The 17,836-nt window shown below is 43.0% G+C and overlaps 1 protein-coding gene across 3 annotated transcripts; it reads right to left on the bottom strand.

Moving 5' to 3' along the window:
- Window positions 1-325: 325 nt before the first annotated feature.
- Window positions 326-15,635, bottom strand: LOC110495942 (homeobox protein PKNOX1). Of its 3 annotated transcripts, none has more exons than XM_021571481.3 (11): window positions 15,534-15,635; window positions 14,500-14,610; window positions 9,845-9,978; window positions 9,449-9,620; window positions 8,774-8,947; window positions 8,423-8,570; window positions 2,688-2,785; window positions 2,467-2,601; window positions 1,401-1,477; window positions 1,134-1,306; window positions 326-816 (listed from the first exon to the last, which is right to left on the bottom strand). In XM_021571481.3, the coding sequence occupies exons 2-11, from the start codon at window positions 14,548-14,550 to the stop codon at window positions 647-649; spliced, it is 1,332 nt and encodes a 443-aa protein (XP_021427156.2). In that variant the 5' UTR covers window positions 14,551-14,610; window positions 15,534-15,635; the 3' UTR covers window positions 326-646. The 3 variants fall into 3 exon arrangements, with proteins under 3 accessions (XP_021427156.2, XP_021427159.2, XP_021427157.2); XM_021571484.3 differs by having other exon boundaries at window positions 8,453-8,570; window positions 15,534-15,622; XM_021571482.3 differs by lacking the exon at window positions 15,534-15,635 and adding an exon at window positions 15,106-15,398.
- Window positions 15,636-17,836: the final 2,201 nt, after the last annotated feature.

The following is a 17,836-nucleotide window of genomic DNA, read 5'->3' as shown; positions in this document are numbered from 1 at the left end:
GACATCTTTCATCTCTACACACAAACGGTGCATGTAGACAAATGGAATAGCTGTAACGTACTTTGTATAGTATACTTTGATATGTCATTACATAGCAGATGTGTTTGCAGAGAAATATGGAAAATACCCAAAAAAAAGTATTTTTAGGAAAAAGCTTTTTCAAATGATTCCTTTTTGATGTTGCATTCATAAGCATGTGTGAATTTCTTGTTTCAGACATCTTTGCACAACTATCAATACATCCTCCAACAAATCCTCGGTTCGATATCCTCCCCTGAAATACCGCGTCTACATTCTGAAACAAAAAAAACAAAGATGAGGGATATCCTTCTTGAACATTTTATTATTAGAGAAATCCAACAGACCTTGAAAAGCAGGTCAGCCATATTGGACATTCAATGTTCATACATAAATATTCTTTAAAAAAAGATCTAAAAATAAAAACACTAAGCAAAAAAGCTAAATGAAAATAAACAGCCTTCATTCCAAACATTTTACATATAAAAATAGCATATTTTTTTCTCTGTTTCTAGTAGGACCTTAAAGGCCTAGTGTGGATAGTCTTGGACACTGATGAGTGTTGAGTAATATTGTCAAACACAGGCATGCACGAGGGTGTGACATCACATCCCGCTGTAGTGGTATGTCACTCCAATCCGGCCATGTCAGCCCCCTCCTCCTCTTCTTCCTCCTCACTCTCGCCCTCCTCCTCCTCGCTGTGTCCTCCCATCATCACCTGCTGCATGGCCAGTGTTGCACCGTCTGATGTCAGCGTCTGCAGCTCGTCTACACTCATGCCCATCGTCACCATGGTAACTGAGGGCACAGGGGAAAAAGATCAAGCTTCCGCCACATCCACTAACCAGTACGTAATTGGACGGTGTATAGTCAATCCGAGTTGACCGGTGTTATTGTGGTAATGGAGACGGCTGGTATGTTAAGGACAAGATCAAGTCATATCAAGGTGTGAAAGCCACAGCATGACATTCCCCTCAGCCTGTAATAAGGACTGGGGATTTTTTTTTTTAAGTCATGTCTGCAACTCTGACATGTTCCTACTGGGATTTCTTACTTTAACAGGAGCATATCAGACTTGCAGACTTTTCATAATATTCGTTTTTCTGGGCATTTACCGTCATCGTCCATGGCCACCTCTTGCCCTACACCGGCCGAGGCAATGTTGTTGGCCATGGGCCAGAAACGCTGGGTGGGCCGGCTCTGGGGAGTCCTCTTCCTGCTCTTGGGCGTGTCCGACGCACTGCTGTCCATCATGGGCTGGAGGATCCGCCTCCTAGCATTAATGAACCTGGAGAGGGAGAGACGAACAGGGGCTAAGCCAATCATCCAAGGCCACAATTATGCGCTTGGGTTTAGGGTGTGTGTGTGAAAGATTGACTCACCAGTTGTTGACCTGCAGCAGGGTCAGGTTGGTCTGTATAGCGAGCTGTTTCTTCTCGTCCTCTGTGGGATAGGGATGCTGAGAGAGAGAGAGATGCAAAGAGACAAGGGTAAAGAATACAAACAATCATTTACAGCAAATTATTGTTTGTGTTTAGCTCCCTATTAAGCCCAGTAGGTACTGGGAGAGACTGTGGATGGATGATGTAAGACTAAAGGTCAATGTATGGGAACAGCACAGGATGATGATTAAATAAAGTCACTTCTATGTGAATTAGAGTTCGGAGCAGCCTGGCCACTAGTTGGATACCTTTTTACCCAATTCCTCTGTTACTTGACCTGCTATCATGCAACGTTTGTGGGCACCACGGGGACCATTAATCACAGCGGTATAAAATGCTAGTAGGCCATGTGGGGAGAAAATTTGAGGTATCAGGAGGTTGGGCTTTCGTCCCAAACCCAGATGCATTTAGATTCAACATTAGGATGCACAGAGGCTTGAGTGCCAGTATTGGCAACTCAGGAGCAAGTAGAGAGGAACAAGCTGTAGTGAAGACGCTTCATCCTACAAAGGGCTAGGATTATCTAACATCTGGCTGTTAGTTAACCGTCTCTTACACACGCGCACAAACACACCCGCGCAGGCACACACTGACACCCACACACGCACAAACACACAGGGAACAAAGGGTCTCTGTGAGCTACCAGTCTTGTTAGCTTCCGCCAGTGGGCCTGTGAGCTGTCCACTGATTAACCTCTGATTAGCATTTAGCCAGCCGACCATGGGCCAGTCATATGAGGGCCTAACACATCAGTCTCTGTCAACGCAGCCGCTCCGAGCCATCATGGGACGAGCCATCGTGACGAGGGCCATCATTCTCTCTCAAATGTATGCACGTGCACACTCACATGCACGCAAGCATGCACAGACACCCTTGGAATAACCTAGCAAAGATTTACTCTGAGTTACAATACATTTAGTTATAGTTATTCTAATCTTCGGAATGGTTGGTACGAGGTGCAAGGTATTCTAGTGTTCAATTTACACCTTGAGGTGTTTTTACTCACCCCTATGTGCTGGAAGAGCCAGGTGCGCATGATGTTGGTGGCTGATTTGGGCAGGACGCCCCTCTTGTTGCTCTTGGGTGAGCTGTCCTCCTGGGTGAAGAAACTGCTCAGGTCCTGATTGAGCTGCAACTGGAGCTGTACACACACAGTCAATTCAGAGAACAGCCTGTAGTTCGTGTGGCTGTGAGCGTACGTCTGTCTGTGTGTGGCGTATTCCTCACCTGTGTGTTGTTGATGCGTATTGTCTGGGGTGAGATAGCTTGTCCAACCACTTGTCCCTGAGGAGTGACTACTGTGATGGGCTGGTACACTGTACCACCTGCTCAAAACACACACACAAATAAAACAAGTTATGACACGTTTTTGGTAACACCTTGATCCAAGGACCCTCAGCACCTCACTATAATTTTTGTAAATGTTTTTATTTCACCTTTATTTAACCATGTAGGCCAGTTGAGAACAAGTTCTCATTTACAACTGCGACCTGGCCAAGATAAAGCAAAGCAGTGAAACAAAAACAACAACACAGAGTTACACATGGGATAAACAAACGTACAGTCAATAACACAATAGAAAATCTGTATATAGTGTGCAAATGAGGTAAGGAGGTAAGGCAATAAATAGGTCATAGTGGCGAAGTAATTACAATTTAGTAATTAACACGAGTGATAGATGTGCAAGTATAAATACTGGTGTGCAAAAGAGCAGAAAAACAAATAAAAAACAAATATGGGGATGAGGTAGTTGGTAGGGCTATTTACAGATGGGCTGTGTACAGCTGCAGTGATCGGTAAGCTGCTCTGACAGATGATGCTTGAAGTTAGTGAGGGAGATATAAGTCTCCAACTTCAGTGATTTATGCAATTCGTTCCAGTCATTGGCAGCAGAGAACTATAAGGAAAGGCGGCCAAAGGAGGTGTTGGCTTTGGGGATGACCAGTGAAATATACCTGCTGGAGCGTGTGCTACGGGTGGGTGTTGCTATGGTGACCAGTGAGCTGAGATAAGGGGGGAGCTTTACCTAGCAAAGACCTATAGATGACCTGGAGCCAGTGGGATTGGCGACGAATATGTAGCAAGGACCAGCCAACGAGAGCATACAGGTCGCAGTGGTGGGTAGGATATGGGGCTTTAGTGACAAAACAGATAGACTGCATCCAATTTGCTGAGTAGAGTGTTGGAGACTATTTTGTAAATGACATTGCCGAAGGATTGGTAGGATATCCAGTTTTACGAGGGTATGTTTGGCAGCATTAATGAAGGAGGCTTTGTTACGAAATAGGAAGCCAAATCTAGATTTAACTTTGGATTGGAGATGCTTAATGTGAAACTGGAAGGAGAGTTTACAATCTAACCAGACACCTAGGTATTTATAGTTGTCCACATACAGTGGGGCAAAAAAAGTATTTAGTCAGCCACCAATTGTGCAAGTTCTCCCACTTAAAAAGATGAGATGCCTGTAATTTTCATCATAGGTACACTTCAACTATGACAGACAAAACGAGAGAAAAAAAATCCAGAATATCACACTGTAGGATTTTTAATACATTTATTTGCAAATGATGGTGGAAAATAAGTATTTGGTCAATAACAAAAGTTTATATCAATACTTTGTTATATACTCTTTGTTGGCAATGACAGAGGTCAAACATTTTCTGTAAGTCTTCACAAGGTTTTCACACACTGTTGCTGGTATTTTGGCCCATTCCTCCATGCAGATCTCCTCTAGAGCAGTGATGTTTTGGGGCTGTTGCTGGGAAACACGGACTTTCAACTCCCTCCAAAGATTTTCTATGGGGTTGAGATCTGGAGACTGGCTAGGCCACTCCAGGACCTTGAAATGCTTCTTACGAAGCCACTCCTTCGTTGCCCGGGCGGTGTTTTTGGGATCATTGTCATGCTGAAAGACCCAGCCACGTTTCATCTTCAATGCCCTTGCTGATGGAAGAAGGTTTTCACTCATAAATCTCACGATACATGGCCCCATTCATTCTTTCCTTTACACGGATCAGTCATCCTGGTCCCTTTGCAGAAAAACAGCCCCAAAGCATGATGTTTCCACCCCCATGCTTCACAGTAGGTATGGTGTTATTTGGGAGCAACTCAGCATTGTCCTCCAAACACGACGAGTTGAGTTTTTACCAAAAAGTTATATTTTGGTTTCATCTGACCATATGACATTCTCCCAATCTTCTTCTGGATCATCCAAATGCTCTCTAGCAAACTTCAGACGGGCCTGTACTGGTTTAAGCAGGGGGACACGTCTGGCACTGCAGGATTTGAGTCCCTGGCGGCGTAGTGTGTTACTGATGGTAGGCTTTGTTACTTTGGTCCCAGCTCTCTGCAGGTCATTCACTAGGTCCCCCTGTGTGGTTCTGGGATTTTTGCTCACCGTTCTTGTGATCATTTTGACCCCACGGGGTGAGATCTTGCATGGAGCCCTAGATCAAGGGACATTATCAGTGGTCTTGTATGTCTTCCATTTCCTAATAATTGCTCCCACAGTTGATTTCTTCAAACCAAGCTGCTTACCTATTGCAGATTCAGTCTTCCCAGCCTGGTGCAGGTCTACAATTTTGTTTATGGTGTCCTTTGACAGCTCTTTGGTCTTGGCCATAGTGGAGTTTGGAGTGTGACTGTTTGAGGTTGTGGACAGGTGTCTTTTATACTGATAATAAGTTCAAACAGGTGCCATTAATACAGGTAACAAGTGGAGGATAGAGGAGCCTCTTAAAGAAGAAGTTACAGGTCTGTGAGAGCCAGAAATCTTGCTTGTTTGTAGGTGACCAAATACTTATTTTCCACCATAATTTGCAAATAAATTCATAAAAAATCTTACAATGTGATTTTCTGGATTGTTTTTTCTAATTTTGTCTGTCATTGTTGAATTGTACCTATGATGAAAATTACAGGCTTCTCTCATATTTTTAAGTGGGAGAACTTGCACAATTGGTGGCTGACTAAATACTATTTTGCCCCACAGTATTCTAAATCAGAACCGTCCAGAGTAGTGATGCTAGGTGTGCAGGCATGTGCGGGCAACGAGCGGTTGAAGAGCATGAATTTAGTTTTACTAGCGTTTAACAGAAGTGGGAGGCCACGGAAGGAGTGTTGTATGGCATTGAAGCACATTTGGAGGTTTGTTAACACAGTGTCCAAAGAAGGGCCAGATGTATACAGAATGGTGTCGTATGCATAGAAGTGGATCAAATATTCACCCGCAGCTAGAGTGACATCATTGATCTATACAGAGAAAAGAGTCAGCCCGAGAATTGAACCCTGTGGCACCCCCATAGAGACTGCCAGAGGTCCGGACAACAGGTCCTCCAATTTGACACACTGAACTCTATCAGAGAAGTAGTTGGTGAACCAGGCGATGCAGTCATTAGAGAAACCAAGGCTGTTGAGTCTGCCGATAAGAATACGGTGATTGACAGAGTCGAAAGCCTTGGCCAGGTCGATGAAGACGGCTGCACAGTACTGTTTTTTTTATCGATGGTAGTTATGAAATCGTTTAGGACCTTGAGCGTGGCTGAGGTGCACCCGTGAGCAGCTCGGAAACCGGATTGCATAGCGGAGAAGGTACGGTGGGATTCGAGATGGTCGATGATCGGTTTGTTCAATTGGCTTTCGAAGACTTTAGATTGGCAGGGCAGAATGGATATAGGTCTGTAATAGTTTGGGTCTAGAGTGTCTCCCCCTTCGAAGAGGGGGATGACCGCGGACGCCTTCCAATCTTTAGGAATCTCAGACGATATGAAAGAGAGGTTGAACAGACTAGTAATAGGGGTTGCGACAATGGCGGCGGATAATTTTAGGAAGAGAGGGTCCAGAAAGTCTAGCCCAGCTGATTTGTAGGGATCCACATTTTGCAGCCCTTTCAGGACATCAGCTGTCTTGATTTGGGTGAAGGAGAAGCGGGGGGGGGGGGGGGGGGCTTGGGCCAGCAGCTGCGGGGGGTGCAGAGCTGTTGGCCGGGGTTCGGGTAGCCAGGGGGAAAGCGTGGCCAGCCGTAGAGAAATGCTTATTGAAATTGTCGATAATCGTGGATTTATTGGTGGTGACAATGTTTCCTAACCTAAGTGCAGTGGGCAGCTGAGAGGAGGTGCTCTTATTCTCCATGGACTTTAGTGTCCCAAAACTTTTGGGAGTTAGTGCTGCAGGATGCAAATTTCTGTTTGAAAAAGCTAGACTTTGCTTTTCTAACTGACTGTGCATATTGGTTCCTGACTTCCCTGAAAAGTTACATATCGCGGGGACTATTCCGAGGTAGTGCAGTGCGCCACAGGATGTTTTTGTGCTGGTCAAGGGCAGTCAAGTCTGGAGTGAACCAAGGGCTATATCTGTTCTTAGTTCTACATTTTTTTGAATGGGGCATGGTAATTTAAGATGGAGAGGAAGGCACTTTTGAAGAACAACCAGGCATCTTCTACTGACGGGATTAGGTCAATATCATTCCAGAATACTCGGGCCAGGTTGATTAGAAAGGCCTGCTCGCTGAAGTGTTTTAGGGAGCGTTTGACAGTGATAAGGGGTGGTCATTTGACCGCGGACCCATAACGAACGCAGGCAATGAGGCAGTGATGGCTGAGATCCTGGTTGAAAACAGCAGAGGTGTATTTAGAGGGAAAGTTGGTCAGGATGATATTTATGAGGGTGCCCATGTTTACAGATTTGGGGTTGTACCTGGTAGGTTCCATGATAATTTGTGTGCGATTGAGGGCATCTAGCTTAGATTGTAGGACGGCCGGGGTGTTAAGAATATCCCAGTTTAGGTCACCTAACAGTACGAACTCTGAAGATAAATGGGGGGTAATCAATTCACATATGGTTTCCAGGGCACAGCTGGGAGCTGAGGGGGGTCCATAACAAGCGGCAACAGTGAGAGACATATTTCTGGAGAGATGGATTTTTAAAAGTAGTAGCTCGAATTGTTTGGGCATAGACCTGGATAATAGGACAGAACTCTGCAGGCTAACTCCGCCCCCTTTAGCAGTTCTAATTTGATGGAAAATGTTGTAATTGGGGATGGAAATTTCTGAATTTTTGTTGGCCATCCTAAGCCAGGGTTGGCGGAGTGTGCTAAAGCAGTGAATAAAGCAAACTTAGGGAGGAGGCTTCTGATGTTAGCATGCATGAACCCAGGGCTTTTCCAGTTACAGAAGTCAACAAATGAGAGCGCTTGGGGACACACAGGGCCTGGGTTAACCTCTACATCACCAGAGGAACAGAGGAGTAGGATAAGGGTAAGGCTAAAAACTATAAGAACTGGTCGTCTAGTGCGTTCCGAACAGAGAGTAAAAGGAGCAGACTTCTGGGCGTGGTAGGATAGATTCAGGGCATAATGCACAGACAAGGGCGTGGTAGGGTGCGAGTACAGTGGAGGTAAACCTAGGCATTGAGTGAGGATGAGAGAGGCTGCATCTCTGGAAGCGCCAGTTAAACTAGGTGCGGTCTCCGCATGTGTGGGGGGGGTGGGGCAAGGGAGCTAACCGAAGCATGTAGAGCGGGACTAGGGGCTCCGCAGTAAAACAAAAAAATTAGAGCTACCCTAAACAACAGTATACAAGGCATATTGACATTAGAGGGAGGCATAAAGCAATCACAGGTGTTGATTGCGAGGGCTAAGACAACAACGGGTAAACAGCTAAGACAACAACAACAACTGGTAAATGGCGATGAATGAGGACAGAGAGGGTCACTTAGCTACACACAATTCGAGGCTGAAGCCGACAGATAAACAAAATGAAGTACCGTGTTATAATCAACTTTCAAATTAACTCTGAAAAGAGGCAACATTCACAGATTCAAGGAAACTGACTAAAACAGGGAGGAACTACCTGAACCTGATAACTAAGAAAATAATGTTTTGCTACTGTGTGCCATAATTAATATGACCCAGTATTGCTAGTAGCTGTCTTAACAAGGACACAGTAAGGCCGGAGAGGAGAGGGTACCTGTAGAGGTGGTATGCCACGGAGACATACCTGCTAACACTTGGCCAGCAGAATTGACTGTTGTCAGGGTAACGTTGCCCTGCTGCAGGGACGAGGCTGACATAACAATGCCTTGAGGGCTGAGGGTTCCTGTCAGTGGGCTGGAGGTCTGGGGGTGAAACACACACAAAATTAGCCTAACTGCATTCACATTAATTTGTGTTCATCTTGTATAATTTATACCTATAATGTGTGAATTGTACTATTATGTGCTTATCATTTAATCCCAATTCAATAGCCAAAGTTCCCTCTGGGAAAGATACAAATAATCTATGAAGGGAAAATGTGTGTGTATAACCGGCGTGTGAGTACCTGAATCTGGACAGGGGAACAGGGGCTGTCAGTTTCTCCCCCACTAAGCAGGGTCTCACTGTTCATCTTGGTGCGCAGGCAGGCGATGTAGCGGCTACAGAAGTCCTTACACAAGTCGCTCACTTTCTCCAGCTCCAGGAGGTGGATACGCAACACCTGGATGGCCTTCACCATCTGGGGTCAGAGGTCAAAGGTCAAGTCATTAGCAGGCCATTAGTAGGCATGCTGCCAACCCATAACTGTAACCCTGACCCTAGCCAAGGGTTAAAATTAAAATTACCAATTACTTCATTCAACATCAGTTTGCTGGTCAGTCATGTCTCTTCAGTTCTTCCCAATAAAGACATTTTTTTTTTTTTTTATAAAACATTTACTATCACACATACAATATTTCAATTGCTTGATGTTAAGAGATGCAATTCAAGAGTGGTTTGTTAAAGGGCACAACAGCCGTGGAACTTCGTTATATTATCTTTTAACATCGAAAACAGACGTGTAAGAGCTGGGTCATGTTCATTAGGTACCAAAAGGAAGAAAACTGACTAAAATAGGAAAGGACCAACTGGACATATCCAATAAGAAACAAGTATTTTTGTTTTTCGTTGCAGAACATTTTCAAACTTTTTCAGTTGCATGCCCAAATGAACAGGACCCTGGTAGTGCAGAGTTCCTCACCAGGTTGTCCACGTCTGGGTCGTCACAGAAGAAGCCCTTGCCCTCTTTCTTCTGGCTACGGACAAAGTTCTCAATGTCCACATTGAAGCTGGCAGAGCTGACGCAGTCCGAGCTCTGAGTCGACTGCTCACACTTCTCAAAGAGTAGGGCCAGCAGAGGGAACAGGGGGTGCCTACGATGCACAGGCGAGTGCAAAGGATTAACGCTACAGTAGGCGCAGTTAGTGAAAGCACACAAACACACAGTCATGCACCGATGCTCGCACATCCACACAAGTTTACAGTCAGTCATAAAGAGGACATGGGAAGGAAAATGGATTGAAAAAAAAAAGTGGAGAACAGAGAGAAAGAGCTCTAATGAGGAGGACGGAGTGGAGGAGTACCAAGACTCGCCTACCTGTAGATGGCCTGCTTGTCTGTGTCCATGGGTGTCTGGGGCTGCATGGCAGAGGGGCTGCCTGCTCCCCCCTCGCTCAGACTCTGCTCTGGATCCCCCTCCACATCCGCTCCCACGCGCATCTGCACCAAGACCTTTACCAAGGAAAGAGACAGACGGTAAAAAGAAGATTGGGATACAATGCAGAGAAAATAGGAGAGTGGAGGGGAAGGGAGGGGATAGGAGAGTGAAATGCAGTAAAGTTAGGTCAGTGGTTGGTGAATGACTTCCCTCAGGGTGGTAGTGGGGTGAGGAGTACACACACACCAGCCCCAGGGAGAGGAGAGAGAAAGAGACTAGTCTGTCTCTTTCCACTCATAACACTGTCTCAATTCAGCAGCTTACAGAGACTGCATTAGCTATTTATCATTCACATTGAACCCCGATGAATACACTGTCTTAACTTCTACACTCAGTTAGAAGTTGCTCATGATCCATTCTAGTCCTTCCCTGTTTCAACAGTTTCTTCCATTTGGTTTCCAGTGAACCCCGACCCCTTCCTACAGTGCCTCAGGTCAGACTCATTCCAACTATGACTAATTTTTCACTAGAACTGACATACATTGTTTTTTAAAGTGGTCCTCTGTAGCGCAGTTGTTAGAGCATAGTGCTTACAACAGCTGGATAATGGGGTTGATTAATAGGACCACCCATATGTACATTTTTTTTTAAACGTAATCAAGTAATTTTATACTGAACAAAAATATAAAATGCGACAATTTCAAAGATTTCACTGAGTTACAATTTATATAAGGAAATCAGTCAATTGAAATAAATTCCTGATGCCCTAATCTATGATTTTCACATGGCTGGGAATAGAGATATGCATCTGTTGGTCACAGATACCTTTAAAAAACGGTAGGGGAGTGGATCAGAAAACCAGTCTGTATCTGGTGTGACCATCTCCTTTCATCAGCTGTCCAGTTGTCTGGTCTCAGATGATCCCGCAGGTGAATATGCCGGATGTGGAGGTCCTGGGCTGGCGTGGTTTCATGTGGTCTGCGGTTGTGAGGCCAGTTAGGCGTACTGCCAAAATGACGTTGGAAGCGGCTTATGGTAGAGAAATTATCATTAAATTCTCTGGCAACAGCTCTGGTGGACATTCCTGTAGTCAGCATGCCAATTGTACACTCCCCCAAAACTTGAGACATCCGTGGCATTGTGTTGTGTAACAAAACGGGACATTTAGAGTGGCTTTTTATTGTCCCCAGCACAAGGTGCACCTGTGTAATGATCATGCTGTTGAATGAAATCATACCTTGAAGGCAGAACTCAGTGTGTCAGAGTGAGCAATGAGCTGTCGCCCACTCGTAGCTATGATGTGGGCATGCCCCAAGGGTCAATACTTTTGCCCCTCCTGTTCAGCCTGTACATTAATGATCTGCCTTCTGTCTGTACTGGGTCTGAAGTTCAAATGTATGCAGATGATACAGTGATATATGTGCATGCAAAGAGCAAACAACAAGCTGCACAAGAACTCACTACTGTAATGGTCCAGGTTACAAAGTGGCTCAGTGACTCGTGTTTGCATCTCAATGTGAAAAAAACTGTTTGCATGTTCTTCACAAAGAGGGCAACAGATGCTACTGAGCCAGATGTCTATGTGTCAGGGGAGAAGCTCCAGGTGGTATCCGATTTTAAGTACCTTGGCATCATACTTGATTCCAACCTCTCTTTTAAAAAGCATGTGAAAAAGGTAATTCAAATAACCAAATTCAACCTAGCTAATTTCCGATTTATACGAAATTGTTTGACTAGAGGTAGCAAAACTGTACTTCAAATCTATGATACTCCCCCACTTAACATACTGCTTGACTAGTTGGGCCCAAGCTTGCTGTACAACATTAAAACCTATTCAGTCTGTCTACAAACAGGCTCTCAAAGTGCTTGATAGGAAGCCCAATAGCCATCATCATTGTCACATCCTTAGAAAGCATGAGCTCTTGAGTTGGGAAAATCTTGTGCAATACACCGACGCATGTCTTGTATTCAAGATTCTTAATGGCCTGGCTCCCCCTCCACTCAATATTTTTGTTAAACAGAAAACCCAGACATATGGCAGCAGATCCACAAGGTCTGCCATGAGAGGTGACTGTATAGTTCCCCTAAGGAAAAGCACCTTTAGTAAATCTGCATTCTCTGTGAGAGCTTCCCATGTCTGGAATACACTGCCATCAGACACACATAACTGCACCACATATCACACTTTCACAAAATGCTTGAAGACATGGCTAAAGGTCAATCAGATTTGTGAACATGGTCCCTAGCTGTGTGTTGCCGCTTTCCATGTTGTCTGTTGTCTGTAGCTTGTGAGGTGTGGAAACACTTTGTTACTTTTATGAATTTTGTCTTGCTGCTTTTTGTTTTATGTTGCTCTGTCTGTATGCTACGTCTTGCTTGTCCTATGTTGCTCTGTCTGTATGCTACGTCTTGCTTGTCCTATGTTGCTATGTCTTGCTTGTTCTATGCTGCTATTGTCTATATTGTAATTGTTTTTAATAACCTGCCCAGGGACTGCGGTTGAAAATTAGCCGGCTGGCTAAAACCGGCACTTTTACTGAAACGTTGATTAATGTGCACTGTCCCTGTAAAAATAAAAAATGAACTCAAACTCAAACTCAATCAGCTTCTTGATATGCCACAACTGTCAGGTGGATGGATTATCTTAGCAAAAGAGAAATGCTCACCAACAGGGCTGTAAACAAATGAGTGCACACAATGAGAGAAATAAGCTTTTTGTGCATATGGAAAATGTCTGGGATCTTTTATTTCAGCTCATGACACTTTATATTTTTGTTCAGTATAGATAAAAGTGTATGCTAAATAGCATATATTATATTAAAATGACATGCATGATGACAAATTTTGCCTCTCTCCTACTTGCACACTGTAGATGTGTGGCTGTTACAGAAAGGCAATGTGTTAAAAAACACTTGGGTGTATTTTAGAGGATTAATAGACCTTTAAAGTGTGTAATATTCATTTTCACAGCAGCTCATTGTATTGGGAATTCAGGACAGTAACACCCTTCTTCAGGCAGTTATTCATTTACTAGTGGAATTGTGGTCACAAGTTGGGGTATATACAGTTGAAGTCGGAAGTTTACATACACCATAGCCAAATACATTTAAACTCAGTTTTTCACAATTGCTGACATTTAATCCTAGTAAAAATGCCCTGTCTTAGGTCAGTTAGGGTCACCACTTTATTTAAGAATGTGAAATGTCAGAATAATAGTAGAGAGAATGATTTATTTCAGCTTTTATTTATTTCATCACATTCCCAGTGGGTCAAAAGTTTACATACACTCAATTAGTATTTGGTAGCATTGCCTTTAAATTGTTTAACTTGGGTCAAACGTGTCGGGTAGCCTTCCACAAGCTTCCCACAATAAGTTGGATGAATTTTGGCCCATTCCTCCTGACAGAGCTGGTGTAACTGAGTCAGGTTTGTAGGCCTCCTTGCTCGCACACGCTTTTTCCATTCTGACCACAAATGATCTATAGGATTGAGGTCAGGGCTTTGTAATGGCCACTCCAATACCTTGACTTTGTTGTTATGCTTGGGGTCATTATCCATTTGGAAGACTCATTTACGACCAAGCTTTAACTTCCTGACTGATGTTTTGAGATGTTGCACCCCCGTGCTTCACAGTTGGGATGGTGTTCTTCGGCTTGCAAGCCTCCCCGTTTTTCCGCCAAACATAACGATGGTCATGATGGCCAAACAGTTCTATTTTTGTTTCATCAGACCAGAGGACATTCCTCCAAAAAGTACAATCTTTGTCCCCATGTGCAGTTGCAAACCGTAGTCTGGCTTTTTGGAGCAGCGGCTTCTTTCTTGCCGAGTGGCCTTTCAGGTTGTCGATATAGGACTCATTTTACTGTGAATATAGATACTTTTGTACCCGTTTCCTCCAGCATCTTCACAAGGTCCTTTGCTGTTGTTCGGGGATTGATTTGCACTTTTCACACCAAAGTTCGTTCATCTCTAGAAGACAGAACACGTCTCCTGAGCGGTATGACAGCTGTGTGGTCCCATGGTGTTTGTACAGATGAACGTGATACCTTCAGGCATTTGGAAATTGCTCCCAAGGATGAACCAGACTTGTGGAGGTCTCCAATTTTTTTTCTGAGGTCTTGGCTGATTTCTATTGATTTTCCCATGATGTCAAGCAAAGAGGCACTGAGTTTGAAGATAGGCCTTGAAATACATCCACAGTTGCACCTCCAATTGACTCAAATTATGTCAATTAACCTAACAGAAGCTTCTTATGCCATGACATCATTTTATGGAATTTTCCAATCAACTTAGTGTATGTAAACTTCTGACCCACTGGAATTGTGATACAGTGAATTACAAGTTAAATAATCTGTCTGTAAACAATTGTTGAAAAAATTACTTGTGTCATGCACAAAGTAGATGTCCTAACCGACTTGTCAAAACTATAGTTTGAAATTTGTGGAGTGGTTGAAAACCGAGTTTTAATGACTCCAACCTAAAGTGTATGTAAACTTCTGACTTCAACTGTATATCACACAGCTCATTCATTGGAATATGGCCACCCACTTTGTCATATGTTCAAACTTCACTCCTCCTCATCTTCAATCTCTTACCTCATCCACCTCCGGGTACTCATCTAGAGATGCCGAATGGGCTTCCATCATGGTCGCTGCCAATGATGCCAATACTCGGGCATTCCAGTCCAAGACCTGTGCCTACCAGTCCTACAGAGACACATGCATCAGACATGGGGTTTAGATTAGGTTTTTGTTGTTGTCATAGATTAGATATAACCATTGCATGATACATACATAGCCAATGAAGAACGTAGGGTCAGGGCACTATGTCAACACAGGGCCTTGCATTCTGGGGTATGAGGATTCATGTTTTTTGGGGTGTAAATGCTTGGTCACTGTATGCGTGTATCAGAATGGAATGCAGAGAGTGCAGTTATCAATTCCCGCGGGCGCAGCGTGGGAGGTATGTTGTACAGTCAGTAGCCCTAACTTCCGGGCACATATTTTGATTAAATAATTCAACGCAGAAATTGTGCATCTACAGTTCGTAATGTTCACCAAGCATCATCCTAAACTGTGACACTAGGCCCATGAATCTCTCCTTAGCAAGCCGTATTCATGTGGAAAAATAAATATGGAATAAATCAAATGTGTTTCTAATAACAAACAAACGTGCATACAATTTCGTGTCAATTTGATTACCGATTTATCCTACCCTCGCTGTCTAAATATCGTATAGCGGCTCAGGCTACATGTATCATATAATATGGGTGCTTTCAAATGTTGAACAAATAAAAAAAACTGTCAACAGCACACATCCCATCGACGTTGCGGTCATCGATAGGTATCTCTCCTAATAACATTCGAATGTCCAGTAGTCTGTAGATTAGTCAATACACGCCTGGCCTTCTCATTCACCCTTTCCAATGCGCCTTTTCCAAATAAGCGGACATCTTTTTTTCTCTCGTCACAACAGCTTGCCTTCATGTGTGATCAGTCTTTTGGCTCACTGTTCATTCTGCAAAGTGCACATTGGCTCATTCCATTGCGAGCCATTGCATTCGAGCATGTAGCGTCGATTGTTAGATTGATGGGCGACGAAAAAAAGAGGAATTTGAGTGACAGCTTACCTTAGTGCCAATCTTCGTCACAGTGACAAGGGGCTGCTGCAATCCGGGCCCGCAGTTTTCGTGTGTCGTCACTACGTATAGGCTCGCAGACTATTTTCTCTCATTAATATTCAACATGTGGGAGGAGAAGCAATTCTGAACATGCCTTGTCCCGCCCCTGGAGGCCGATACCCTGCCCCTTATGCTTAAATTATGATGACAAATTATTTATATTACATCAAATGTATACACATTTAAAATGGTATGTAATGGACTAGGCCTACAAACTAGAAAAACATTCAGAATTGAAAAGTTATCCCTAATAATTGACATCATGCGTTTTATATTTCTGATGCAATGACTACTTTATAAACAAAGAAGTGAATGAGACTACCCATACTAAAACATATAATTTATAAAAAATTGTTATTTGTCGGATTTAACAGACAAAAGAGAGTGACAGAGTGAAGATAATTTTGAGGACCAATCATCTAACTTGGAAGAGAAAAAAAGTGACACAGTACAATGTGAAATCTATGCTCCTAAATTAAGATGTACATTCTGGATCTAAAGTGCATCACAGAGGATCAAAGGATAGTAGAACATGTGCCTAGACTGACCTGACTTTTTAAATGTAATTTAAACTTACAACCAAATCTTAACAAACGAAACAAAGGACTGATACTTATGAACACACAATTGACTCATCAGGGATCTTGAAAATCGGGGAAGTCAGTGAGGTCACCGCCACCATACAACCGCTGTAGTTTGGCCATCTCCTCAGACAGTGCTTTCTCATACATAGGGCCTGCATCAATCAAGCCCCCAGAGGCTCTGATATGAGGAATATCAGGGGTTGGAAGATGGAAAGCCTAAAACATGGTGAGACATGAGGAATCAAAGAGACGGTGTAGAAAATCTACACCCCCTTTCAAAATTGTAAACTTTTTTTGCCTTATAGCCTGAAATGAAAATGGCTTGAAATAGTTTATTATTCCATTGATCGATACATCCTACCCCACAGCTTCCAAGTGAAATAAATATTCAGATTTTTATTAATTTATTTTTATCAATAAATGGCTTGGTTGGATAAGTGTCAAACCCCTTGTAATATCAAGCCTAAATTAGCTCAGGTGTAACCAATCACCTTCAAAATCAAACACCAAGTTAATTGGCCTCCATCTGTGTTCAATTGTAGTGATTAACATGATTTCAGGACACATTCAGCAGTTCCTGTAGGTTCCCTCTGCTGAGTAGTGAATTGCAAAGCAAACACTCAACCATGAGCACGAAGGAGCTTTCAAAAGAACTCTGGGACAAAGTAGTGGAAAGGCACAGATCAGGGGATGGGTATAACAATATTTCAAAAGACCCTGCTTAGATTAGGCTGTCCCCAGTGGTGTAAAGTACTTAAGTAAGAATACTTTAAAGTACTACTTAAGTCGTTATTTGGTGTATCTGTACTTTACTATTTATATTTGACAACTTTAATTTTACTTCACTACATTCCTAAAGAAAATAATGTACTTTTTACTCCATACATTTTCCCTGGCACCTGAAAGTACTCGTTAAAAATGGTGCAATTCATGCACTTATTAAAAGAACAGCCCTGGTCATCCCTACTGCCTCTGATCTGGCTGACTCACTAAACACAAATGCTTCATTTGTAAGTGTTGGAGTGCGCCCCTGGCTATCTGTATATTAAAAAAAACAAGAAGATGGTGCTGTCTGCTTTTCTTAATATAGGGCATTTGAAATCCTTTTACTTTTGATACTTTAGTATATTGTACCAACTATTTACTTTTGATACTGAAGTATACTTAAAACCAAATACTTTTACTCAAGTAGAATTTTACTTGGTGACTTTCACTTTTACTTGTCATTTTTTATTAAGGTATCTTCACTTTTACTCAATAATGACAATTGGGTACTTTTCCATCTATAGCCGTCCCGCCAGACTGGATGACAAAGCAAGTAGGACACTGATCAGACAGCTACCAAAAGTCCATTAGCAACTTTGAAAGAGCTACACGCTTTTACAGCCAAGACTGGTCAAAGTGTGCATGTGACAACTACAGTGCACTTGGAAAGTATTCAACCCCTTGACTTTTTAGACATTTTGTTATGTTACAGCCTTATTCTAAGATGGATTAAATATATGTTTTTCCTCATCAATCTACTCACAATACCCCATCATGACAAAGTTAAACAGGTTTATAGAAATGTTTGCAAATGTATTAAAGATAAAAAAACAAATACCTTACCTTATTTACATACGTATTCAGACCCTTTGCAAGAATTGAGCTCAGGTGCATCCTGTTTCT

The sequence above is a fragment of the Oncorhynchus mykiss genome, chromosome 18 (genome assembly GCF_057628025.1).
Source record: "Oncorhynchus mykiss isolate SJ-2025 chromosome 18, ASM5762802v1, whole genome shotgun sequence".
Lineage (NCBI taxonomy): Eukaryota > Metazoa > Chordata > Actinopteri > Salmoniformes > Salmonidae > Oncorhynchus > Oncorhynchus mykiss.
Note: the sequence above shows the minus strand (reverse complement) of the source record. Positions and strands in the feature narration are given on the sequence as shown.